The 27,010-nt window shown below is 39.9% G+C and overlaps 1 protein-coding gene across 2 annotated transcripts; it reads right to left on the reverse strand.

Annotated features, from left to right (window-relative positions):
* Nucleotides 1-6: 6 nt before the first annotated feature.
* On the reverse strand, nucleotides 7-27,010 carry LOC129368077 (leucine zipper putative tumor suppressor 2 homolog). 2 transcript variants are annotated; one of them, XM_055042906.1, is made up of 8 exons: nucleotides 23,327-23,432; nucleotides 22,748-22,862; nucleotides 15,097-15,227; nucleotides 5,908-6,450; nucleotides 4,777-5,373; nucleotides 4,574-4,696; nucleotides 4,006-4,152; nucleotides 7-2,989 (listed from the first exon to the last, which is right to left on the reverse strand). In XM_055042906.1, the coding sequence occupies exons 4-8, from the start codon at nucleotides 6,421-6,423 to the stop codon at nucleotides 2,282-2,284; spliced, it is 2,091 nt and encodes a 696-aa protein (XP_054898881.1). In that variant the 5' UTR covers nucleotides 6,424-6,450; nucleotides 15,097-15,227; nucleotides 22,748-22,862; nucleotides 23,327-23,432; the 3' UTR covers nucleotides 7-2,281. The 2 variants fall into 2 exon arrangements, with proteins under 2 accessions (XP_054898881.1, XP_054898880.1); XM_055042905.1 differs by lacking the exons at nucleotides 22,748-22,862; nucleotides 23,327-23,432 and adding an exon at nucleotides 26,802-27,010.

Genomic DNA, 27,010 nt, shown 5'->3' on the forward strand with positions numbered 1-27,010 from the left:
GGAAACTTGATTTTAAATCATATTTTAATTAAAACCACATTGGTTTTGTTCAAGAAATGTACAGCATGAAAATATACATTTAATGTCTTCATACAAATATTGAAGGTTATAAAATTTGTTGTGAGGAAAAACAAAAATTCACACACGGTTAAACCAAGCTTTGTATCTGTTGGAGGACATGTTGGACATTGCTTTGGTCTATTCACAGTGGTTATGTTTTTATTTATGGGGACAGGCAGACGCCTGTGGGAGCAAAAAGACGATATATATAAACCCTATTTGCAGAAGAGCTGGTAAAACAAAAAAAACATTTGAGTTTCTGGTTTATTAACTGAAATGTTAAAAGATCAGTGGAAGCAAAAAGTCCAAATACATTCCTCAGTGCAAGAACTCTCCATTTCAGGAATATAATAAACAAATCTAATGCATCACAGCAAAAAGATGAAGTGACAACTTTTTCCTGATTAAAAGCCAAGGGTATCGCTAACATGGCTCAGTGCTGTAACATGCTTCTCTTCACTCTTGCTGGAGAAAAACGAGCCCTTTGGATCGACAAGCAGAAGGTTTACTGAACTCTGCTTACATTTTATCTTTGCTTTGCTGAAGACTTAAGACCCCTACAACTTTTTCACATTTTGTCACGTTTCAACCATAAACTTTAATCTATTTTATTAGGACTTTTGGTGATCGACGAGCACAATGTTGTGCATTAGTGGGAGGCACCTGACGCATGCGTTTAAACATGTTTTACACTATTATTTATGGACAGCTTTACTCCAATACCCCTAAAAATAATCCAGCGCAACAAATTGCCTTCAGATATCGCCTTAGTTAATGAATGCTGTTCAGTCTGAGTTTGGTGTACATACCAAGTGCCATTCATAGTGGAGCACAAATGCCACACATCACCCAGAATACACAATCTCAATACCTAAAACTAACTGGGAGTCTAGCAAGACTTTAAAATGGAAACTCTGGAACCAATCTGACTATGCTTGGGTTACTTTCTTAAAAAAAATAAAAAATAAAAATAAATAAATGATTGACAAAAGTTTAAGTCACTATGTGCAAAGCTAGTAAATAGACCCCAATAGGATTTGCGGCTGCAACTGAAGGGAATTTTGAAATCTATGCATCCTTTTCCATCTTTATGTTCGCCGTTCACACAAAATCCCAATAAAGTCCAATGATGTTTGTGGTGATGACATGGCAAAATATGGAAGAGTGAACACTTTTGCAAAGCACTGCATCCGATGCTGTATGATGACCATGATAATTTCTGCCTGACTCTTTATCTTAACTGATATTCGCTCATATTTTCTCATCAGGAAGCATTGTAGTTTAGCTTGCATATTGGCTTCAAAGATCAAAACAAGCCTGGACAGATTGAACTCACGCTGACAGCTGCATATCTCGAGGCCACAACGAGAAATAAGAGATTTAACAGGAGCATGCACTGAAACTCGCCGCCAGGCTCGTATACCGTAAAGCCGTGGTGTTATTTAGAACAGTGTCATTTATGCTGTGAAAAAAACCAAAAGAACTTTTGACCATTACCCAGAGGTAACTGGGTCATCTATGGTTGAGATTATTTTTCAATTGGTATTCAAAGGTGGAAAAGGGAAGCCAGTGCATCTTTAATGGAAGGAGCCAATATTACTTACTGTAGGTTTTGTTTCATAATATAGTTCAGAATCTCCTGCTACAGGGATAATACAGACTCTTTTAGGGGATTTATGGCTGTCCATAAATCCCCTAAAAGTTTAAGTAAAAACAAAAAGGATCTGAACTTTAAGTTTAAGTAAAAACAAAAAGGATCTGAACTCTGCCACCATCCAGTTTCTCAAAGACATTAACACCTAAATCTTACCATGACACAATGAATCTGTGGTTGACACATCAACTGTATCAGTGAAACTGTGGACAGAGTGGGAGTGTAATGATAAACCCAGCAGGGATACTGCGGTCAGAACCAGGAGAGGAGGAGGATGGTGATGAACATTGACCAAAGTTACTCACAAACTCCTAAAGGTGTGAAATATCACCAGGACGTGGCCGACTCATCAGTGCAATGGCAGCCTCTAAAGTAAGAGCAGAGAGCTGATGTGGTGAACGACATCTAAAGGTCAACAACTCTCAAGAGCGACAGCAGTCACAGCTGAAGTGTGGAGACACTTGTCTGGTTGTTAGTCACATAAAAAACACAAGATATTGCTTCAGGGGAAGGGAGGTGGGGCGTTAAATGTAGTGCAAATAAAATAAAAAAGGACATCTATGAGGATCAGATTTCTGTTGCAGCAATCTCATCGAAATTGATCTCGTTGCCGCTGCCCTCGTCCTCCTCTCTGCTCTCCAGTTCCAGGCTGAGCTCCTGCAGGAGCTGCTCCAGCTCTCTGTTCCTGCGATACATCTGCACGTAGTTCTCCTGCAGCTGTTTTTGGTAGCGGATCACTTTGTCCTTCTCCTCCTGCCATATCCGCCGCTCCTCCTCAAAGCCTCCTGCTTGCTGTTCGACCTTCTTGCGTTCGAAGGCCAACTCCGATTTCAACCCTTCCATCTGTGCCTTCATGCCCTGCAGCGCCTCGGCGCTGCTCTGCCGCTGGGCCTTCGCCTCGTCGCTTTCGTAGGCGAGCAGGTGCTCCTCGGCTTCCTGGAACACCTGACATTGCCTGATTCCTGGCCCCTGATTGGCTAGGGTGTCCTTGAGGTGAGCCAGCTCTCCTTCCAAGCGCCCCACCTTTTCTCTGAGCAGTTCCGCCTCGCTCTTTCGACGTTGCAGCTCGTTCTCGCACACCTCCAGCTCCATGGTCCGCGTGCGCGTCGTGCCGTTCGCCTCTTGAAGCAGCACCTGAGTGTTGGTGAGCTCGCCACGAGTCTCTCTGAGCTGACCTCGCAGAGAGACGATCTCGCCCACGCGCTGCGCCAACTCACTCTGCACCTCCTTCAGCTGCTGCTTCAGCAGGGAGATCTCCCCCGACTTCTGACATACCTGAGACACAAAAATAGAGCAATGTACAATCTTGCTTAAAGAAAACTTCAGTATCTCAGGAGTTAAAAATATTTTGATTAAACTGTCAGATGAAAACTAACAATTTTGGGGACCAAAATTCCAACATTTGTTCTATTTTTATCTGGTGAGGTTCGCTTTCACACTGCACTGGACAAACAGTCCGAACTAATTGAAAAACCTGTTTTTCCTTCCTCCCGCCTGTGCTGGTGCTGCACCAAAGGAAATGACACAAAATCCTCAGAGGAAGACATGGGCACAACTTAATATTGTAAACAAAGATGGAGTGGCATCAAATTATCGAGGTTGTAGGATTTTTTTTGTTGTTTTTTTTTTTGTTTGTGGTAAAAGACCACAAGCCATTTCTCCCTTCAGTGCTCAAACATGTCTATTTTTATTCTATTTACTCAAAATGCCTCGCATTGCAGTCTGCTTCCCGCTGTTAGAACAGAGACCGAGGTTTTTAGACAAACCAGTTTTGTAAAGTTTAACTGCACATTCACACCTCCCCAAACAAACCAGACTCTCTAGGCAAACAAACTAGAGTTTGATAAAACAGGCCTGGTGTGAAATGTGGAGACATTTTCAGCTTTAAAACAATCAGAGAAAACAATAGCGGAAACTAGATCAGCAGAAAGATCATCATTAGTGCTTTTGAATAAAAACGGCTTAGTTGCATTTATTTGATGGAAATGTTTAGGGGGTTCATAATTGTAGACTTACTTACTCATAAGCAATTACTGATTTTTACCCCTCTGAATTAGCCTGCTATTTTTAACTTAGATGATGCTGCAGCTGCAATAGCAAATTTATTTTCAGCTTTTTGATGCACCTTCACCAGGGATGGCAATAAATCTGAAGGGAGCGTCCTATAAAAGAGTGACGTGTGCCCGGAAATCCACTCTTCATCTCCATTTCTTCATCATGTTTATTGAGCTCACCATGCGGTTGCATACCGACATGCTTTAAAGCAAAATGCCCGAGCCTCATCTGCTCACCTCCCACTTGGTCTCCTCCAGCCGAGGGCCCAGCTGGATCTTCTCGTGTTCATAGGAGGTGCAGCGCTCCTCCAGCTGCTCCCTCTCCTTTAAGAGTTGAGCAAAGTCCTCCTGCAGCTTCTTCTTCTCCTGCTGGAGCTGATAAACCTAAATAGCATAAAATACACTTTTGAGTTCATATTTTGGAAAGAAAAATACAATTTTAAAGAGTTTGTTGAGGGGGATTTTAGCAGTTTAAACATACACCCTCCCACTCTTAAACGTCACCTTTGTCATCCTATTAGGACGCTAAAGTTTAAATTATTATAGTTAACATCAATGTTTATAGTCGAATCATTTGTATTTATCTGTTTTGGTTTCTCAAAGTGGTTTCTCTGCACTGCAGACTTCAGTCCACATTCAGTTCTTCTTGTACTTCTCCAGGGCTTTTTTTTTTAATTCCGTGTTTTTAAAGACAGAGGGACTCTAAAATTTGGTTTGATGTGAAGTTTGGTGATGATAAATTGAGGGTTTCGATGCTCTGCAAGGCTTATTGGTTTAACTCTGAAGCACAGGCGTTCATTCTAACCTGCAGCTGTAGCACCTGCTGAGCACGCTGGGCCTTCTGAGACGCCACCTGCATCCTGGTGGCACAGCTCTGTCTCAGCTCCTCCAGCTCCAACTCGAAGCGCTTCTGCTTCTCCTCATAAACCTAAAGCGTAACAAAGGATTTCACTAAAATCTGTTATCGGGTCAAGGCTTCCTAGAAGAAGAGTTTTGATTCGAACAAACCTGACAAATAGCAGCTTCATTATCATCCAGGTTGTCTTTGAGTTGCTGGAGCTCCAGCTCCCTCTCCCTCAGTTTGTCCTCCAGGTCCCTCACCACGCCTTCGTAGCCCTCCACGGGGCCGGGGGAGCGTCCGCCGGACCCGCTGTCGGACAGAGGCTGCCCCCGGCCACTTATGGAGCCAGAGCCCGTGCTCTTACTGGAGGATGAGCGGCCGCTGTCTGAGTTGGTGTGTCCGTGTGTGCTGACCGATGGGACGCTTCTTATGGGCTCCAGATGACCTGCAGGGACCTCGACTGAAGCAAGACTGTAGGTGGCACCGTTGAAAGGTGGCAGGCTTGAGAGGGAGTTGCGGCCCGAGTCAGACAACGAGCAAGACTGGCTGCTGCCGCTGCTGGCGTTGCGACCGCCGCTATAGGAGCTGCGTTTCTCAGAGCAGGACGGGGACGCCTCCCTGTGGGCGGGGCTGAGCAGGTTCAGGTTGTTTTGGCCTTCAGGGGCACTGGCACCGTGGCGAGGGGAGAGATACTGCATGGCGGAGCGGCTCTTGGGAATGACAGGTTTGAAGGCAGTGGGCCGCAACACTGTTTTCTCCATGTTCTGGTAGAATGCAAAACAGCAAAAATGTAGGAAAGTGAAGAAGCAGAGAGTGACAATTTAATGCATCAAAATCTAAGTAACAGAACAAACAATATTAGACATTGTCCAATATTTTGAAACTTTTGAAACAACACCAGCAAAGTTTAAACAACGCTGCCCCCGCTTCAGGGATCAAAATAGGTTGCAATTGAACATATCAGAAACCAGATAAGGTTGATAGGAATTTGTTCGTGAAATAAAGCAAAGTAGAATCTGTTCCAAGGTCTTTCCAAATACATTATGGCTATGAAGAACATGAATGCATGTCACTTCAAAAAGCTTCAGCTGACTGACTGGCGGTGTCAGATGGGAACTCTATACTTTAGAAACTTATCACTCAGGGATTTAATGTTAGGATCTTGTTAGAGATCTTTAAACTGTAGCTATGCTACAACAGATTTAAAACCAACCCAGGCTTAAATACTACAATTATATACTTTTCTCATTATTACCCGTTACTTCCTGTCTATTGTGTTTCTACCAGTAAACTCTCACCTTTTCCAGTTTTCCGGACACTGGGATGAGCCTCGGAGGAGGTCCCCCTACATTTCCAGTCAACCCGAGACCCTCTTTAGTCTCTTCCAGCTCGCTTTCCAGGCTCGGAGGTCTAACAAGGTTGTCGTTCCAGTCCCCCACATAGTCCTCATTTATATAAGTATAGTTCCCATTCCGACACTCCTTCTCCAGTCCTCTGCTGGACGTTGCGGAGTTCTGTTTCTTCGGAGGTGGGACATTTTGCAGCAGTGGATCTCTGGGAGAGTCTGAGCCTAAGCAGGAAGCCCCTGGCATTGGCCGCCGACCTCTGCCCCCCAGCTCTGCAGCAGAGTGATGGTCCTGGTAGGGATTGGGACGTGTGGTGACGAGGCTACTGCCTGAACCCATTGGCTCCAGAGTGGGTGGTGGCAGATTGGTGGGGGGCGAAGGGCCAGACTGGTGTCGTCGACGAGCTCCGCCACTGTGGCTGGGGGTGTGGTGCTCAGCAGATATGGGCAGAGCCTGAACCAGGGCCATGGTGGCAGCTCAGAGGGGTCACTTGCACTAAGAAAGACAGTTGGAGATTAGGAAAAACAAAACAACAAAAAAAACATAAGCCCTATAGACTCTTGTTGGTTCAGCATAACTTTATGTTTGTGCTACTTTTTCTGAAGTAAGATTCTGAAGTAACTGACACCTGAAGATATGCTGTGGATTCTGGTACCAAAAAGTTAGCAGCCAATCCTTTAACTCATGTAGATTTTTAGGTATGTCCATTGATTGGACCCATTTGTCCAGCGTATCCCTCATGGTTGGATTGAGTTGTGGGGAATTTGGAAAACCACCACCATTTCAGAACCAGTTTTGTGCTTGTGTAAGGGTGCATCATCTCCTCCATGCTAATGCTAATGACCTCATTATTTGACTCAGGTGTCTTGCAGGACACAGGTCCTAGAGGTGTGGATTTGAAGATCTAGTTGAAAGAGCTCATAAAGAAGTAGCCTTTGCATGAAAAGTAAATGGTCAGCAAGAATGCTTTGGTCGGTGCTATCTAACAAAACAATTCACAAGGATGGTCGGACCCAAGGTATCCAAGCAGAGCGTTGCCTAAATCAACACACTGCCTTCATTTGGAAAATGTCTTGATATTTTCCAAATTTTCTGCTTTTATTTGGAAATAAAGTTTGTATACTTTTCTCATTTGTCAACAGTTTTAGTAAACTAGAGCCTTAAAAAATTCCACTCTCAGAGAACCAGGACGGGCCATTCAGTAAATTCAGCCAAGCAGCACAAACTTGCAGCCACAAGGCTTCTGAGTCGACACGGGAAAGGGTTTGCCTGATCCGAGATGTAAAAACTTTAAGCCACATGCTGGCAGTTTTCTTTATAGCAGCAAACGCTACACTCTCCATACATCCAATCAGTCGTGGTAGAAACTGAAAATTCACAGCTGTGGATAATCCTCCAACGGTGCAGCGCAGGAGAGAGGAGACAGGTTAAACTTGCCAGGATACTTTGACGGCCAAAATTCCTGAGCAAATCCATCTACGTGCGTTTGCGGGGATAATATGGGGAAAAGTCAAACCCATGTTTATTCCTTCACCTTCACAGGGCTGAACGCAAATACTGACATCAGAAGGCTGACAACAGAAAGTAGTTTTTTGTGGGCGACTGCTGAATCTTTGTTTGGAGAACAACAGCCAACGGGATACTTGATAATGAAGTCATGCTGCTTCTAAAAACAATGATGGAGCCTGATACTTTTAAAAACATAAACACGGTGAGTCAGAATACGAGGATATCCGACATGCGGGTGTGTCTTGTTGTAACGTTTCAGAAAGATGACGGAATGACATTTTTTTTGTCATTTTACTTCCTCTGTAACCCTCTCAACCTGAGAAAAACCTTCATGAATAAAGATCTGAATGTTACAAACTCGCACAGATGGTAAACGAGGTAGAAGAAAAGCTGACAGCTGAAATGCTGGTCAGACGCATTTCTGGAGCAGAGCAGCAAAACAGAGGCCAGACCAGGTACTTTTCCAATGTGCCACTTTTACAACATGCCTACAAGGCCACTTGTATTATTTGACTGATTAGCAAATGTTAATCAGCACCCTTTAAGCCTGGCTGATCCCTACTTTGACTCTGAAGTGACTGGGAAAAACATAGTTCTACAGTTATGATGAACGGGGAAAAATTTGGGGAAAAAAAACAAAACAAAAAAACGATCAAATTATGCGCATGCATTCTTGGCTTGTTTTTCTGATTTGCTAAAATGGTAAAGATAAAATATTCTTAATAAATGGAAGTATTATTAGCTGGGATGTGTGGAGCTGCTAAAAGTTTCAAACGAATGTGCTTCAGAGATTAACCTGTGAAGACCAGCTAAAGGAATGTGTTCAGTGGAGACAACAGGTTGAAAGAGGAGTTTTCCAGTAATATATTTTGATTAACTTTTACTGTCCTTTACCCCCGTACCTGATATAGATCTTAGTGACCCATATCAGAAAGCTCGAGGAGTTTAACAGATACATCAACTTGCAGTTGTTTCTATTGGATCATTCTTTCTGCTTTTCAGGGAGAAATGAATGAGCTCTAATCCCTGAGGAAACTATGCAGGGCCCCTTATAAGCAAAGCATAAGGGTCTCGGCTGTTTTTAAAGCCTAATCTGCCATGATCATGCACTCCCGTTTTCCCTTGTGTTGTCATAGAGACGAGGGCCTCAAACATTAAAGGAGGGGAAGTGGGGGAGGTCAGAGGGCGGACCGGGAGGCCAGGACCCTCCTTAGCATCTTAAAAACTTTAATCATTTTATGGCTCTCGCAGTCGTCCTTAAGAGGCCTAATGGAAAATAAATGGACATTTACAGCTAATGACTAAAAGATGGATGTTTGCTCTCTATTTCAGAGCAGAGAGCAAAACTCTAAAATTCATTGCAGAGCTCCAAGTTTACAATATGACGAAAAATATGGCTGTAAAATTAAATAGGCAACCTACACCCGTTACTCAAAACAGTCAAAACTCATTGAGGCAATTACTGCAAATGAACCACATCTAACAGTAACAACAATAAACACGGCACAGCATGTAGGCGACATTTCAGCTACCCACATAAAGTCTACACTATCAGCTGATTCTGACTGAGCAGACTGTTTTTGTCTGGGGAAAGCCTTTAAGGGGTTTTAATGCCTTTCAGTCACTCCTCTGACTGGAGGAATGCGTGCTGCTCTAGCTGAGGAGAGCAAACAATTGACCTGACATGTTTTGTTATGATTATCACAACTAAAGGAAAAGCAAAGAGCCTCTACTGAATTTGTTGTAAGATTGATTAAACGGAGCAGAACAAGGAACAACATCATGAACAGGAAGGAAAGGCCATCCTGTTGACATACAGTGGAACATTAACCATTATTAGAGCCCTGCTATTAGTGCTTCTCCACTTATGCTTTGTGTAACCTGACATCAGTGAGGAGTCTGTGCTTAGGTCTGTACATCTCTCATTTTGATTTAAAAGCATATTTGAACTGGATTAGATAATTTACAATTAGAAAAAAAAAAACATTCACAAGCTGTATCTAACTCATCTTATTCCTTGTGTTGAAATGATGCCTCAAAGCACAACGTTGAGAAGTTTTTGCTGGGATTTCAGTTTGCAGATTCACACATTCACACACATAAAAATGTGAAACAGTCAGCAGTCTGCTCTAAAATAACTGCAGTGTCTTACTACAGTCTGTCAGCTGGGTAACACCAATCCACATACAGTAGGCCTTTATAAATGTATGATATTTACTGGCAAGTAGAGTCACTTCCTGTCTGGCTATGCCTGAGACTGGTCATTACAGGCGTTAGAAATATAAAAACTGGTTTACAGTATATACCTCAACTCTAACATCACACAAACCTGCTTTGACCCAAACTGAAGGAGCTGACGCTAAATTCCTCTTTATTTCTGCCACACCATAAACACATATCTACAGAACCTAAGAAATACCAGGATAAAATGTTGAATGTGTTCTAATTGTAATTGAAAATGTCAGCCCTTAACTGGGCTGACAGTTAAGGGATATCAGCCCTTAACTGTCAGCCTCACCTTGAGGTCTCAGCCTCAAGGTGAGACCCTCTTGAGGCTCTCACCTTTTGAGAGCCTCAAGAGGGACATTTTCTGGAAGAGAGAGCATCTTGAGTTTTCTGCAGGGAACGTTCGCATGTCTGGAGGTCCCCTCCTCCACTCTCCTACCACTGGAACTTCTGAATCTCACTCTTTTCCCCCTCCGCCTCTCCCACCTCTTTACTCTTCAGAAAGTGGAACAGAGGGCAAAAGTGTGACAATGCTATTTTGGTTCCAACGACAACCCAGCTTTCTGCAGCCAGACACCTCACAGACCTGACAAAAACTGCAGCCACAATGACAAATGTAAATATTCCTAAGTAAGGCCGCTAACGATGCTGACATTAATGCTAATTAGCAACTGTCAGGATGTCAAAACCATGTTTGCTGCCATTCGTTGCATAAAAATTATGAGGAAAACTGTAACAGTTGATGAACCTCTTTACATTTTTGTATCCAATAGATCTTTGTATTTTCAATGTCATTGATTTTCCAGGCGTATTCACCACACTTAACATGAATAAATGTGGAATATTTCTTGCATCATCATCTCAATTACAACATGAATTGCCAGTGAAATAACTTTGCATGTAAACTGACGTTTCTCTATGGTGGATGGTATTTTCCTTTCACTTTTCCCCTCCAATGCTGATTGGAATGATGGTCAAGGTTTAGTGGTAATGCAGGTGTATGCAGAGCTGGGATTGTTCTTTGTTTTTTTTTCCCCCATAATCCAAGATATTTTTTCTCACATGGACTTTAAATATATTGCAGCAGATGCACAGGAAATCACCAAACCATTGATAGATGATGTTCATTTTAAAAAACTGTGAATAAAGAAAAAGAAAACAGAAGTAGAAATGCTTTAACAGAGCTCTGACCAGCTGCCTTACGTGATGTCAGATGTGCATGTGAAAGTTTGGTTTTTCAGGAAGATGAGCAAGTTTCTCAACTAAAATAAAATAGTTTGTAATTTTAGTACCAAAAAGATTTCCATATGAATGTGACATATAAACAATATTTTTTGTTTCTAAGGAGCTGAAACTGAATTTTAAAAAGCTCATTTGTGAAAGTAGTTTGTATTTTATACTAGTACAAGATCGGAGTTGCTTATATAACTGTTTTAAAAAGCCATCTTTTGTGCAATATACTTGATTCCCAACAACCAACTACACAAGTATAAAAATGAACTAGCCGTACAAACATCCTGTCTCTTGCTACAAAAGTAAATAAAGGCAACGTCCCATTTCTCCAACAGTCCAACCATCAGAGTTTCTTACCCCAGTTTTTTCCTTGCATGGCTGCTTTGGTGTCAGACCAGCTCCTCCTCATAACCCAGCCTATACTACAACATTTCTAAGACGTAAGCTTGCTCCCTTGCTATGTTTTGTTTCTAAAACCCACCCTCCCTCAAAAAAAAAAAAAAAAAAAAAAACAACCTCCAAATCCCCCTCCAAAAAATAAAAGAAACAGCTCATTCTCAAGACAAATGCCACCAATGTGAATAAGAGCTCAGTCCCCTCCCCTTCCTCAGCTTTCATACGTTCCCTCCTCCTCTTCCTCACAACACAGCCCAGCCTCTCTCTGATGCAGATACACCTCCTTCTCCCTGCTTCAGTCCTCTGCCATTTCCTCTAACCAAAGAAACATCAGCAAAGCCCTGGGCTTCCTTTGTTGGGCAAGTCAATAGCTGTGGAAAAAAACAGCTTTGAGTAAAAACCTATTTAGCTCTTTTCACTATTTTAAGTACTTCAAAATATTAAAAAAAACGTACAGGCATTAAGTATGAAGTCATCAAGCTGACAAGACAATTTCTCTTTCAGAACCAGAATATGAGAGTGCTCAAAATATTTCTTTCTAAGCTTTTTGTTGAGTGGTGAATGAAATATCTATTCAAATACCATTGAATCCCAGTGCCTTATTTGTCTTTATTCTTACACACCTCACTGGAAATAGCTCATTTTTTATTTTATTTTATCAGTCATGGCTGAAACTTTATTGTAGTAACAGATTGTTCGGCCAGGAGAACAGCAAGAATACCATCAACTAGAAACTGATAAAAATGTACATTTATTATGAACTTGAAAAACTGACAAAATTTGTTATTTGAACCATTTATTTCCTATTGGCTTCATGAGACATTCAGTAATTATCAATTTAAAATGACTAAATGGTTCATTATAAATTTATGGGATTCCGACTGTAAACACTGTTAGAAGTATAGCCAGAAATACTGAATTGTAACTTTTGTTATTGTGACATCAATTAAAGAGAAAATTGTTATGAAAGTTGAACTATCCACATTAAGAATTTCTTTTGAAAACTGCAGCGAATAATGCCCACAAATACAGTTGTATCTCACAAATATAAACATTTTAGAATTAATTTGCTAAAATCTGAATGCCTTAGGTATACAACACTCAAAATGCCTTTATTTTTTAAACCAGCATCTTCTCCAAATTTACAGAAAGATGGTGTAATCTGTGTAACTCTGATCAGCTCCAACAACAAGACTGGGGATAAAGTAGGGTAGAAGAAGTAGGCTAGGTCCTGCTACAGACTTGCACACAAATCTGTGCCTCATTTCTGCTCCCTCTCCCTGGTCCTAGAAATGGGTCACATTGGAGGAACAAAGTTTGTCCTTGAGCCCTGTGCCGGAGCTGGAGTTCACGGTCATTCTTGGCGGTGATGTCGCAATGGGAGGTCTGCGTAGAACTGAATGTGCCACAAGCAAAGCCCCCATGAAGCTACAGCTAAAGCAATATAAACCAGAGTTCAATACAGAACAACAAACATCAATCAGCCAGCCCAAGGCCACCAGCGCTGGCACAAAGACGCAGACTAGAAATCACCTCCGTGAATGCTACCATTAACACCACTTCTTTATAGGCCGGGGAGGAGGGGGTCAACATGACTCAGCCCCCTTTCAGGGAGTGGATTTACATACCAGGGCAGAAAAGGAAAATAAATATTGCGTGGCTTCTCTTATTCTGCAGGTCGTCCACGTTAACATTGGAACAACAACAACAAAAACATTGCAGTTCTACACTACAGTAATGTTTTTCTCTTTAGTGGCCTTGAGGTCATATATTCAGGGAGAACTGATATTTTGAGGATCAAAAGCTTTTTTTCTTTTCTTTTTTTTAAAGAAGAACGGTAACAATACTGTGGAATAGGATTAGGAAAAAAAATCAGAATTTTATCTCAGAATTCTGACTTTGAAAAGCAAAAGGGCACCTTAGTGGAATTCTTTTGCTCTTTCATTAATGAAATCGTTTGTGGACGCCTTGACTATGGAAATACTGGCTTGAATCCAACATGTTCCTCCAGAAGGTTTTTTGCCCTCCTCCACAACTTGAGTCCTGGTCATTGAAGCTGGTCCCTCTCAGGTGCCCATTTGATATAAAGTCAGAATTCTGATTTTCAAGCCAGAATTCTGTTTTTTTTTCCCCCAGAGGTCCTAATCCTCTTCTGTACAATATATAGCAAAAAAAAAAAAAGACTCCACTTTCATACTGTAGATATTAGTGTTTATAGTCAAAGTTTCACCACCGTCTAGCTAGCTAATCAAAAATTCCTGTTCTGATAGGAGAAATATTAACCCTGTCAATGAGGCAAATATCACCAATTTTTACTGTGTGTGGTATTCTTTAAGAAATACTCAAGTTTGTTTCACAACAACTATTCATTCTGGAAATGTGGCCTAACTGTCCAAGCTAGATTTCATCAGGACATCACACATTCTCCAACAAAGTTTTAGGGGATCTGAGCAGGCAATTTATATTTTGTTTTCACAAAGTAAAAAGAGGATTCCATCCTGAAATGCTACTCTACACATGGTGAATACAGAAGATTGCATATTTCACCTGCAGAGAAAATGAGACCTTGTAAGAAATCCTTGAGGCACCATTGCTGTATACCTGCATCTTGCCGGCCTTCATTTCCAGCTTCAGTCTACAACTTTTCATTTAGTCTGTTATGGTGTATATTGCCATGGATTTATTTTTTAAAAATTCTGATACATTTGCACAATGATATACTTTTTAAAATCTACTTTAACCGGGATTATGTAAAGATTTGGAAGAGCAAATGTCAGCAATTCATGTTAGATGTGAACTGAAAACTAAAACTGATTCGACAGTGATTTTTTTTTAGTCATCTTTTCTGATTTTTTTCTTTTCAGAGTACATTACTGTATTTTTCTGATTCATACAGATTGTGGGTGGCATTAAACTCAAAAAGTTTTGTGATTTTTTTTTTTTTTTTTTTTTACACCACAAATTTCTCTGCACCTCAAAAACTATGTCTCTTTATATCAGGGATTTACATACTTTTGAGTCAGGCACAATCCAAATGGATGCTGAGAGGGCCTAAATTTCTAAGAACTCAGGCCACAATTCTGCTTCATTTCCATCTCTTGTGGATGCAATGCAGGTGATCATCCATCACAGGAGCAGATGTCGTCTCTCTGCGGCCCATCAGCCTGCTTCCATCCATATTTTCATAACAAGGACTCCAACGTGGGACTAGAAACTGGCAGAAAGCTAGGCCATCCATCAGTGTCTGCCCTGTCTCGGCATGGGGACATCATTCCCATTGGATGCTGCAGCTAAAACCGGCGCCGACCGGCCATCTCTCTTGGACCGCTTGTTTCCATAATAACCCACCAAGGCCCAAAGCATTACATGGACACCTCAAGATTAAAACAAATGAAAAATCTGAGCCAGTGTCATGGAGTGGTTCATCAGTCTCAGAGCCAAATAAAGAGAGATCGAAATAAGCTCCCATAGTAAGTCCAGTCATAAATCCACACTGTAGCTGTTCTGAGTTGGCAGGCACTCGACTTAACCACAGTTCTGATTTACTGTATAATGTGCCAAAGAGATTAGATTTGCGCCTTGAGCTCTGGACTTACAGCAATACCCCATGCTTGATTAAGATCCGTTCTGCTGCACACTCACGCAGCAGAAATCCGTTAACGGTCACACAGGATGAGTATTGCATGGCAAAACTATGCCAGTAAAATGTCTTGAAGTGCAGTTTTGGAATCATCTGTTCAAAGCAAAGTCAGATTCCAACAAGAAGTCGGCACTTACCTTTTAAAAACGACCTCTCTTCAGCTTCTGATGGCCTTAGACGAACACGTACACATCTGGTGAGCGTCGCGGTAACTCACACCGGTGAGAAACTTCATTGCCCCCCCCCTTTGCCTCGATGTTCTCTCAGGCTGAGGGGAGAAGAAAAAGAATAAGCATATTATTCAACAGAAGCAAAGCAGTGAGGTAAACAGCGCTGTGGAGTGCTGGAAAACCTGAAATGTGACAACTGTGTTTATAGAAGTCAGCAAGAAAGAGGAAAATCTGAGTCAGAGTTGCAAAAAAAAAGGAAGAAAAAAAAGGACGCTTCATATGCAGGAAGGTTAAGACTGAAGGGAAATTCCATGTCCGCAGGAGTGAAGACCAACACTAAAACTGTGAAATCCTGCTCGCAAAACAAATGCCTGTTGTGTAAAGTCTAAATGTTAACAGCTGGAGGCACATTTTCAGAGTTTCTACACAGCTTTGTCAAACTTTTGACAAAATTTTTAAAGTTTTATTTTATCTAAAGAGATTATGCCAATCTGTTCCAATATCCATATGGCTTCTATTAAAAAGATAGCACCGGTACAGATAATTAGATAAAATACACACACTATAGGCTCCCCACACATATGCAACATGTACAGATCTGTGTTGTGTTTCCCATATCAGAGTGGACCTTATGACGGCTGGAGAAGTTAATTCGCCTCCCAAAGCTACTTAGATATCAATATGAAGATGTTTTAACTTTCAGGGGTTTGGCCTGATATTGGGGTGTTTTTCAAACCTTCTAATTTTGCCTTTATAGAGTACACAAAAAACTTGATTGAAAACATTTTAAACCCTTTCTCAGTTCGGGGACATCTTAGTTCATATGACTGAGTCAATTTGAACCTTTGCCTATTCCCACATTCGATTTGGTACCTCAGTATGAAGTCATATTTTGAAAAAACAGTCTTCTTTTTTACATATTTTTATTATTCTTTCAAATATGTTGCCATAAGTACCATTATAATGTTTTCTTGACACACTTTGATATACTTCTTAGGCCATATGGAGCTTCCAACTAGTGAGAATTTTAATTTTTTTTAAATGTGAGTAAGAAATTAAAATGAGTATGACCAATACGTTGGCATATTTTGCCCCAACTCCAGGTTGATTAATCAAATTTTACAATTGAGACATCAGTAAAACACAGCTGATAAAAACAAACAGCACAGTATAGTTTGCTATAAACCAAAAATAAAACCTTACATTGCTATAATACCACTCAAAAGGCATAAATGTGTTTCAATCCCTATTCCGTTGTTTTGGATTGTTGTCAGAGGTGTGAAACAGAATGAGGAAGGTAGCATCTGGTCAGTGTGTGTTCTGCTTATCAGCAGGATCAGGGGATGTTTGCTAAAACTAACGTTACCAACTGCCAACAGGGATAGTGTAACTTAAGACCATCAGCTCCTCCATCTGTGGCTGACGCACTACAAATGTACGTTAAGAGACAGATGGAAGTGCTGAGGACAGCACGGCTGCCCACATGTAATGTGGTTCAACAGAAAGAAAGGCTTTAGTTAGATGTCAAACTCCAGTCCTCAAGGGCCACTGCCCTAAGACCTTTAGATGTGCCTCTGCTGCACTACACCTGAATAGAATAGTTAGGTCTTTAGCAAGGTTCTGGAGAACTTACCTACACAAGATGGAGGTAATTAAGCCATTTCATTCCAGTGTTTTGTAGCTGTGGCACATCTAAAAGCTGCAGGACAGTGGCCCTCGAGGCCTGGAGTTCGACATCCCTTCTTCAGAGCGTCTTTTTAAATGTTGCCTAACAGGGCTGAGTGACAGAATGAACTCGGCGCCCTGAAAAGTAATGGCCTGAAGCGTTTGTTTTAAATGTTGACAAACTGCTTTACATAAGAGAAACAGGTGTTTCCTCAAAGAGAGTCACACCCCTCACCTGCTTTTCTGCACATACTGAGATAATCCTTATTAAAATGAAAGGCCTGACAGCAGAGAAAAAGGGGGACTTGTGGCAGAACGATTACTTGAAACGGGAGCTTTAAAAATCGTTTTCATTGAGGACAGCTTCTAACTTCTGTTATGAACAGAGGCTCATCTTGTTCACAATTAGAATCTTCTTTCAGTTTTCCGCTCAAGTAAAAAAACAAAAAAACAAAAAAGAAAAAATTGCCACCAAATGAATGAAAAAACAGCAGTTTACCTCTGTGGCAAGAAGACTTTCAACAATTAAGTTCTAAATCAAAAGCTTGTAAGAGATCAGGGTAAAGGACAGAATTTGGTCTAAAACCTGTCTCTGCTCATCCAAAGAGGGCAGACTGAGGGAAATGGGACACAGATTAGAGCTTAATCTGGAGGCAAAAGGTTTACCAGTGCTCTCGCATGTACACTCTACCAAAGAACTGCAAATTACACACACACACACACACACCCACCCACACACGCACACACACACACACACACACACACACAAAAAAAGCAGAAAACATGAAATGGAGATGTACTACATTTTAGGAGTCAATACTTATTTCTGGCCTTAAAGTACTGTAAAAATGATTTGCTCCATCAAACATTTCTGTTTTTGTTTTTTTGATTAATTTTGGTGTCGAACATAACCTGAATAAATACTTCATGCCTTTTTTCCAAGTAAGAATTTTCATTTATGAAACATGAAAGTGATATCAAGATACTGCAGTGCTGAACCCTCTCGTAAAACACAATGGTTATGTGGCGAGAAACAAGACTCTTCAACACATTTTGTTTCACTAGATTTTTATTCATAGCAATCTGTGAAAACCATATATTCCTTTCTACAGTTGCTTCCATTCACTAGTTAATGTTTCTAGATAAAGAGTGCTATTCCGGACATTTGGGAGAAACATGTGCTCATGCGCAGCAGAGTAACAGCATTGGAAAGAACAAAAGAAGCAAGTCGCGTCATCTAACTCGATGCAGAGAGAATCTCATGAAAACTGCAATTTGTCACGAGCCGTCATCTGGAGAATTACAAGCAGATTAGGCTGGTCACAGAGCTCTTAAATCTCTGAATAAGGTGCTTGGCTTGCGAGGTCTCCAAGTCACTACTCAGACAATTTTTCTACCAACTTTCTTCTAATCACTAAGACTTTACAGTCATGACGTTCATCTTGGGCAACAAGTGTAACATTTATTGATTCCAAAGTTGTACTGTCTGTACAAAACAACCTTGGTAAAATATTGTGAATAACGGTCTGAAAAAACAATGGGTGGGGGAAAAAAAAAAGAAGAAAAAAAAAAGTTAAAAATGAGGACATATGCCCTCTGGAACAGGCCGATTTCTGACTTCATCACTTATACAAGCTTGCAGCACTAAAGTTTATTGCACCTCTACAGTTCAACCAAGTGATAAGTTAGCAAGCTTGATGTGAATACATGGGACCATCACATTTAGGTTGAGGCCAGGAAGGGGAAGTGATGGAGCAAAAAGGACAGCATTGACAGCATGCTTGATATTTACATACTAGCTCGGGTTTAAGTGTGGCAAGGAACATGGCAACAGTGTGACAAGCACTCCGAAATCCTGCTACAAAACAAATATTTATTTGAAAGAGGATAAACTGGGCAGAGGGTGGGAAGTCAGTCCACAGGGAAAACCAGCATGCCTGACAGCCCACATGGAAAACATTACATTCCATCTTAAACGGCTCAAAATCCTTGTATTTTCCGCAGACATCCTCATTTAGGATCACTCAGGCCAAACCTCAAACATCCTCTGACATCTCAGAAAACCAATGAGGGAAAACCACGACTATAGTCCAGGCTGACCATTAGGTGGTGTTTTTTTTTTTTTTTTTTTTTTTTGGGGGGGGGGTTCTCACCACACCTTTATAATAAGGTTCACATGGTAAAACAGAGATTCCATTTCCTTCATTCAGCATTTTATTATACATAAAAAAAATAATAATCACGTGATTGCTAATCAACTACATTCTGAAAAACAGCCATCAAAGCAACTTTGATTAGTCTGCTAGGAACACATGGATGGACTGCTGACAGCTCAAACAATCACCATCTCTCATCCCATCAGTGCTTTCAGGACCAGCGGCTCCCCACGCTCATTACTTCAGATCCACATCCCCTCTGCCTACGTATGTTCTTATATAACGCCGTGACGCAGCTAACCGTGCTTCCCACCACCCACGTTGCTTATGATTCGCACCTCCAAACCACCTCTTCACCTTTCACTCGCTCATCCACCCACCAACTGGCCAGCCTCTCCATTCAAAAAAAAAAAAAAAATACATTCACTTACAGAACTGTGGAGGTGTGAATCTGTTGATATTTGCAGATATCCTGCTATGTTTAATTTTCTTCCCTCCGCCCCCATGTTCTGAAGTAGCAGTACACGTGTTAAATAAAGTGGAGCTGGATGTTGTCATCATGTGTTCACTCAGCTGGAGAATAATCAGGCCAGAAATCATAGCGACACGGAGGCGAAATATATTTAAAAATACCCAAAACAACCAACCTCAGGGAGGACTCGTCCCACTTATATAATGAAAGTCCAGTTGAACACCCCGTTTCCCCCAGTTACGAGAAAACTACATTAAAAAGATGTTGGCACAACCAGACCTGATGACACGTAAACAGAATTTTTGAAGTGTTGTGAACCTGGGTAAGCGATAGATTAAGAATACAACTTCGCCGAGTGTGAAAGAATGAAAACAAGTAGAAGTGAATCCCACGGAAATGATAGTAAGCAAAGGCCGAATTACCAGAATCAAAATACATCCAGGTTTTAAAATGACACAGAAATTGCTAATAATTCCAATAAAATGAACAGTGAATGGTTAAAGGAAATAGAGCAGCAATCTTGCATGGAACAGCCTCCCTCCCACCTGTTGCTGCACTGCTGGCCAGCAGGCCTAAGTTAGGCTTCTTTTCCCTCAACAAGAAAATCGAGAGAGTTTGGGAAGATTTTTACTGACAATCCTGGTGAGAATATAAAAATTAATTAAAATAAAGATGTTTAAAAAGTAAACAGCCATTCTCTGTTAAGAAACTGAATACAGGTTGTGTCCCAGCAGATTGATATTTTACACTAAGCAAATTGACTTGAAATATACTAATATGATTTTGATATGTTGATATCAACAAGTAATATTTATACGTTTAGCAGCAACATATTTTTTTTAATGAAAAGATTAATTTGCTCACGTGTAAGTGTTTTGTGTTTACATAGCACGTAATTTTAGCAGCCCACGTCAGATGGAGAGAGACCCTGAGACAATAATGAAATGCACAATGGTTCTGTACTCAGGCAGGCCTAGCAAAACAAGGAATATTTTTAAAGTGATGAGCCAGAACACTTAACAATACTAACATTGTAATACAACTTGGGAATTAATTAGGTCTGTGAGTTGTGGAGTTGTGGAAAACCCTGGAGATGAACAGAGGATATATATATAGATACATTTATTTATTTTTTTGCAAATTCCAATATAAATTTGCTTTATTCATGAACATTGATCTATGTAATGTTACAATAAAAATGATAACTATAAAAGAACTAAACGCATGAACAAAAACTAAAATTGCCTTTCATTTTTAAATTGCCGATTTGTTTTGTTTGCCACTTCTCATGGTCCTGGCCTAATGAGAAACATTGTGGGCTGTTCTGTAGTCAGAGGTTACAGATGGTTTACAGAAGGATGTCAAGCAGCTGACACAACTGAAGAGTACATAAGCGATGACACTGATGGCAAGGATTGATGAGCGAAAATGTGAGAAAAAAAACAGGATAAACAACACAGAACTGGAAGTGAGATATCGTACCGCACAAGAGCACATATGGGCCTCACCCTGCAGCAGCTGCGAAAGTCATGATCACACTAACTACACCTCTAATCGCAGCTGCTCATGGGAAAAGGTTGTTTATGCTTTTTTTTTTTTTTTTTCCTCAGAGCACGTAATCATCCACGATTAAAAACAGATGATGCAACAAACCGAGTGGAATATCTTCCTGACAAGTGTAACAGATCGGAGTAATCTCAAATGTGGGCACAGTTCCAAGTGTAACAAAACCGAGACTAAATCTTCTTACAAACCCCGAAGACTGAGCTAATTAAATCCAACCAACTGAAAAAACTGTCTGGCTTTCAGAAAATGAAAAAAAAAAAAAAAATTAATAAATAAAATGAATAAAGACACTTAGAGGAAGCAATGACACAAAAGCTAAATTCACTATGATAAGAACACAACTATTCCAATAAAAATCTGTGAAACTAGACTATGAGCCTACATGTGCTTGAAAAAATATATATATTCATAACTCTTGAAGCTCCCCAAATATTACACAATAATTAGAATCTAAAAATCTGAAACTCACTGCAAGCAACTGTGCTCAGAGTCAGAGGTAATCTAATTAGTAAAGAGCGTCCCACAATTTTGTAGTTTGCAAAAACAAACAAAAAACAACAACAACAAAAACAGAAATTACTATATGAACAACGTTTATTCCTTCCTGCCAATTCAAAACTATTTTCCACTTTGTTTGGGCTTATAACGAAATCCCCTGCAAAAAATGTTGAAGTTTGTGGTTAAAATGTAAACGAGAGGGTTTGGATATTTTTCCAAAGCACTGTATATTATATTTTAAGTATGTAACTGAAACAGAAGCTACTGATCTCGGTTTAAAGTAAATAACCAGGTTATCTCCCGTGCAAGATACATTTTTCACAACATTACGTCAAAGTTAGCTTCCTCCAAGGACACTTTGTCCGAACTGTAGCCGATTTCTGTCCCGCTTAATTCGCTGTGACCACAGCAGCCGGGCGTCTTATCAGAGCCGTTTACAAAACTGTAATCTAATCATGACTGCAGCAGCTCTGTGAGACTCATTCACAAAGTAACTGCAGGAAAAGATGCACTGGAAGGAAGGGTCAAGTCAGAGGGAGAAGGGGAGGAAACATTTGGGAGTCATTAAGAAAATGAATGGGGCTATAGAGGTGGAGCACTGATTGAGTATGGCGTGGAGGCACAGGTTCACCCGCTTATAATTACTCTCAATGATCTATCTTTATAAGTACATTTTCTTTTAAAGTCATAATATCCCACAGCATTTTTAAGGGTCCGGGGAAGGTTTCTATTATTTGAAATGATGACATCTTTGTGTAACATAGGAGAGTATTTCTATTGCTCCGTTTTTTTTTTTTATGTGTGTGTGGTTGTAAATGTGATTATTTGTTTAGCACCGAGTCACAAAGTTCATCCAAAGGGCATTTTACAAGGAAAATAAAAAAATCATGTCAGATCAATGACGTGTTGCAAAAAAGACCCCAATAGAACCAGCCTCTGATTTTAGGGGGTGGGAAGGGTTGAGGTGAAATACATGATGGTTTCTTAAGCTTCTCTAGAGTGAGAAATTATAAAAAAACAAAAATAAAAAATAAAGCTGAAACTCAAAAACGCCTGACTAAAATGGCTGAATTAATTCCTCAGCAAGCACGCAAGTTTTAAAGCCTTAATAATAATGTCATTACTTACGGTAATATTTCTAAAGCATCGCAATATAGTGCAATTGCAGTTAAGGTGTTCTCCTTAAAAAGATGTGAAATATACAATGGTTTTTTATGCTGGTCACCTGAAGAAAATAAAAAGAAATTAAAACACGCGTTACCTGAAGGGAAATTATTGAAGTACTCTGAAACCAAAACACGCAACTTGTTCCTGGACTCAGGATTTTAAGGCCATGAAATATTCTCCAACGTGTCACAAACAGCTGTGCAGTCCAGCTGTGGATACAAAAAATAATAATAAATCAGAGCCGAATTATAATGCCAATCCAAATGTGGAGAGGTCACAACCCCTATGCCACAAAAAAGAGGAAAACCTTTTAAATCCTGACTCCCAATGGATGAAAGATATATTGTTAAATCTGAGTACACAGTCACTATAAAGTGACATCTCTTATTGCAAGAATATTAAAATAGTTTATCCCAGGCTAAAATGAACTGTTAACACTTCTATAAAAACTTTACATACAAGTTAGCTGAAACATCTGGGTATCACAAACTGATACAAGACAAAAAGTTCAGAGTCTTAGATTTCAAATAAATTTGGGGACATATCAGCTGATAGGCTGAGCTACTTTCAAGATGTAAAGGTTCAGGTTCCCCTTTTAATTTTTTTGAAAGTCCCACAATCCATCATTACAAGACTTGCATAACTGCAGAGACAAAGTAATGCAAACACTTACTCCAGTCTTTCGACCGGCTTTGATTCACCACTGTGAAGGCAACAAGAAGTGTGCCATCATTCCAGCACATAAAGGGTGTTTGCCTGGATAAAACTGGAATGTCAAGAATACTTATTTCAGAGTTCTTTTATGTTTTATTAAACCTGCAATAGAATACAAGTTAAACATTCACAGCAAAGTTAATGTTTGTCTTACCAAGAAGAGAACATATTTAAACAGTACTTAGTTATTGACACTATTAATAAAATAAATAAATAAAACTTACTTTCTCAAAATCAATTCAACGTTTCTCAAAAAGCTGATCTATGCACTTTATGTTTAGTTTCTGAGCTTGCTACACTTAACCATTGAGTCAATTCAGATTTCTTTGTGGCTGAAATGGACTGACATGAGAAGAGGAGCAATTTTTGCCACATTTAAAAAGAAAGGCTTGCTCCCTCCCTGAGGTACTCTAGCTCACATATAGGAAAGAGGATTTTATTACTGACAATTTCAATAAATCACTGCTTCATCCTTTTTAACTCTTAAGACAAATTAAAAACTAGAAGTAGCAGCATTTCAGCCACCTTGGTTGACTCGGTTTACCTGACACGGAGTGCAATGCGGATTCTATCAAAAAGTGCTTTCTTTTAGTAAATGTCAAGGTTATGGACACAGTGAAAAAGTAAGACAGATCCTGCTTCCAGGATAAAACTAATGTAGAGCGTCACGTTGACACAATTGTTGGGAGAAAAGAAATGAGAGGGCTGACACCTGGGAGAACCGGAGTGAAAATGCTGGTCAGAACCGGAGCAGAAATTTCTAACTTCCTACAAAGTATTGACAGAAATTTTGACATTATGGCAGATGCCAGTGTTTGAAGTCTTAGTTATCACTCCTTTGCAACGTGCTACTCTGCCGTTAGCTGCCTTGTGCTCAATTTTCTGCAAACTCTTTCGACTTTGAACATGGAATAAATATGAGCAGTCATAACCTTTGAACCTAAACACTGCTGACAATGAGATGCAAGATTATGAAATACCCCTCAGGAATACAAAACATGTAAGCTTGAAACTTGTGCGACATTTTCTTATTTGGGAAAACCAAAGTCGAAACTACCGCGGTGTGGGAAATCACTAATTACAGCCAACAGCCATGTACAGCAGAGAGATTTCCACACAATGGACAGCCTAAACAAAGGAAGCTTGTAAATCCTCAAACAGCACTGCTCTTGATGTGATGGTCCCTCAGGAAAACTAAAACACAGCCTTCAAGTTGCCTGACAGCTCTCGCTGTGTTCCTATTGTTAACTTGCCTCCTAACGTTTAGATCTTTTTATTTGCTCAAGAGAAAAGTTTGTGCAGCCCAACATAAAGGACAGAGGAACTTGACCCTGCGTTTAATCAGCTCAAGGACAAAATTCAGAGCAGCAAAACAGGAGGAGACTCCATAACGTGAGATGAAGTGTTTTAAACTTAAAAGAAAGAAACAACATAACTCGGATCTAAAATCAGACAGCTGTTTTCCAAAACAAAAAACAAAAAGAGGAGAAAGCTTAACCCACGCAACAAGTCAAAATGTCTTTAACTTAAAAGAAAAACTACAAAAACAGATTCAAATACAATTTTACAGCAAACAGAGAGCATATCTTAACTTGTATAGAGTTATGAGACTTATATGCTAACGAAAACGATCCAATGTGAGGAAGAGAAAAAGAAAACAAAGAAATGATGAACGCATAGACACAAACATCCCATCTCCTTAAGAAAAAGAAGAATCTGGCCTTGTTCTGTGCTTAAGGTGCAGGAATGGAAACCCACTTTGTAATCAAGTTCACATTTTGGAAAACCCAGAGCTGCCTTTGTGTTTCCTGGATTTCTCTCTCCACACTTGTCATAGTAATAATGCTGCGCATCTGAATCATGTAAGGAGTGTCTGTGCACTGCTTTACAAGGGACATGCCACTTATTTTAGGAATTCACAGGCTATTGTTGTGCCTATAGGGCAAACTGGTCCTAATAAGCAAAATAGTATTGGGCAACATCTGCTCTGATGTAATAGAGAGTGTTTTAAGTTTTTATATGGTCAATACTTATCTGGACAAAAGTTATTGTTTTTTGTTTTTTTTTTAAAAAAGGATCTTTGCAGCTAATGGCTGAAATTCTACAAAAATGTTTATTCCTCTGAGATTCTATGGATCTGGAGGTGGAGACATTTCAAGTGAGTCATATATACATCATGTCTGCAGATCTGGTAGAGAGAAGAGATTTTCCTCATTCAGATGGTTGAAACACATTACTCAATTCACTATGTCAGATTTTCTACCCAAAGAAATATGGTCAATTTTGTCTAAATTAAGTTTCTCCGCACTCTGCTTTTACTTTTCTGAAATTGATGCATCACAAAACACAATAAAATCAATGTATTATGTGTATTTTATGTGTGTTACATGACTTAAAACAGGGCTTACTTATAAATCATGATATTAGTTAATTAACCAATGACAACAGTAGTAACAATTCCACAATCTTATCCTCTCTTTGATTGTTTTCTGGATAGTTTGTCCTACTTTTTTAAAGCTTTATTTCACATTTGCATTAAGTTTTTATGCAAATCGAGTATTTCCTGTTTATGTAAATTTAACATATTCCAGGCTTTTTTTTTTTTTTGCAGTTTCAGGTAGTGGATATAACAACAAAATTAGAAGAAGATGCTCAGGACAAATGAAATCAAAATACAATGTTCTGAATACAAATGCACTCTGCATGTCCAGATTTTAACATTTTGAGAACTACCCTGTTTTCCCCACTTGGACAAGTTCTACTTTGTAGTGACCTATCTCACTAAAGCCCAATAAAATCCATCAAAGAATGTTGTAATGTGACGAAATGTAAAAACATGTAAACAAGACACTGTGTGTGCTTTCACCGAGGGCACAAACTAAATGTATTGTACAATCTAGGTTTTGTCGTCATCCAGTAGAGTGTAACTCAGGAGAAATTGTCTGAGACTATTTGGAGATGATTAAGGTTACTCTTGGACGTTCCTGATAAGGATCATTGTTGAAGCAGAGTGCTGGACTGAAACTATAATCTGAGCAGGAAACGAGTGCGATTACTCGAAAGGAGCTTCTTTGTTATGACTGAATCCACCCAACCTGTCACGCCTGATTCATACATGGATTAAAAATAAATAAAACACTAAAAAGAAAGAAGTACAACAACTATCTGTAACACGTCAGAAAAGTGCTGTTTGCTCTAAGCAGTACTTTAAAAACAATAACTTCTCACTTGTACTATTTCATGTCCGATTAATCGAACACACTGCACCATGTGGGGCTAATCTTTACACCTGTCCACAGGTAATTAAACCTCCGGGACAGTAAACCCCTCCGAACAACACTTCAGTCATTAACAACTAACACAAACAAAGCTAATAGCACGATCATTTTTAAACAGTTACAGATAAAATAAGAGAAAACTCGATAAAAACATACCATGTACAGATTCCCAAGAGACTGCGTTTCCGATCGTCAAAAACTGTTTTGAGGAAAACCTGCATGCGACGTTGATTTCCTTCCTTTTAAGCGCCTCGTCCACAAACACGGAGCAAAGTCACGGCAAGTGTTGATAAAAACGAAATGTTACATGTCCCCCCTGAAGCTCTGAGGCGTCTCCTTCTTTCGCGTGAAGCGCGTTTGCTGGG

The sequence above is a fragment of the Poeciliopsis prolifica genome, unplaced genomic scaffold, assembly GCF_027474105.1.
Source record: "Poeciliopsis prolifica strain line A6 unplaced genomic scaffold, Auburn_PproV2 SCAFFOLD018, whole genome shotgun sequence".
Classification (NCBI taxonomy): Eukaryota; Metazoa; Chordata; class Actinopteri; order Cyprinodontiformes; family Poeciliidae; genus Poeciliopsis; species Poeciliopsis prolifica.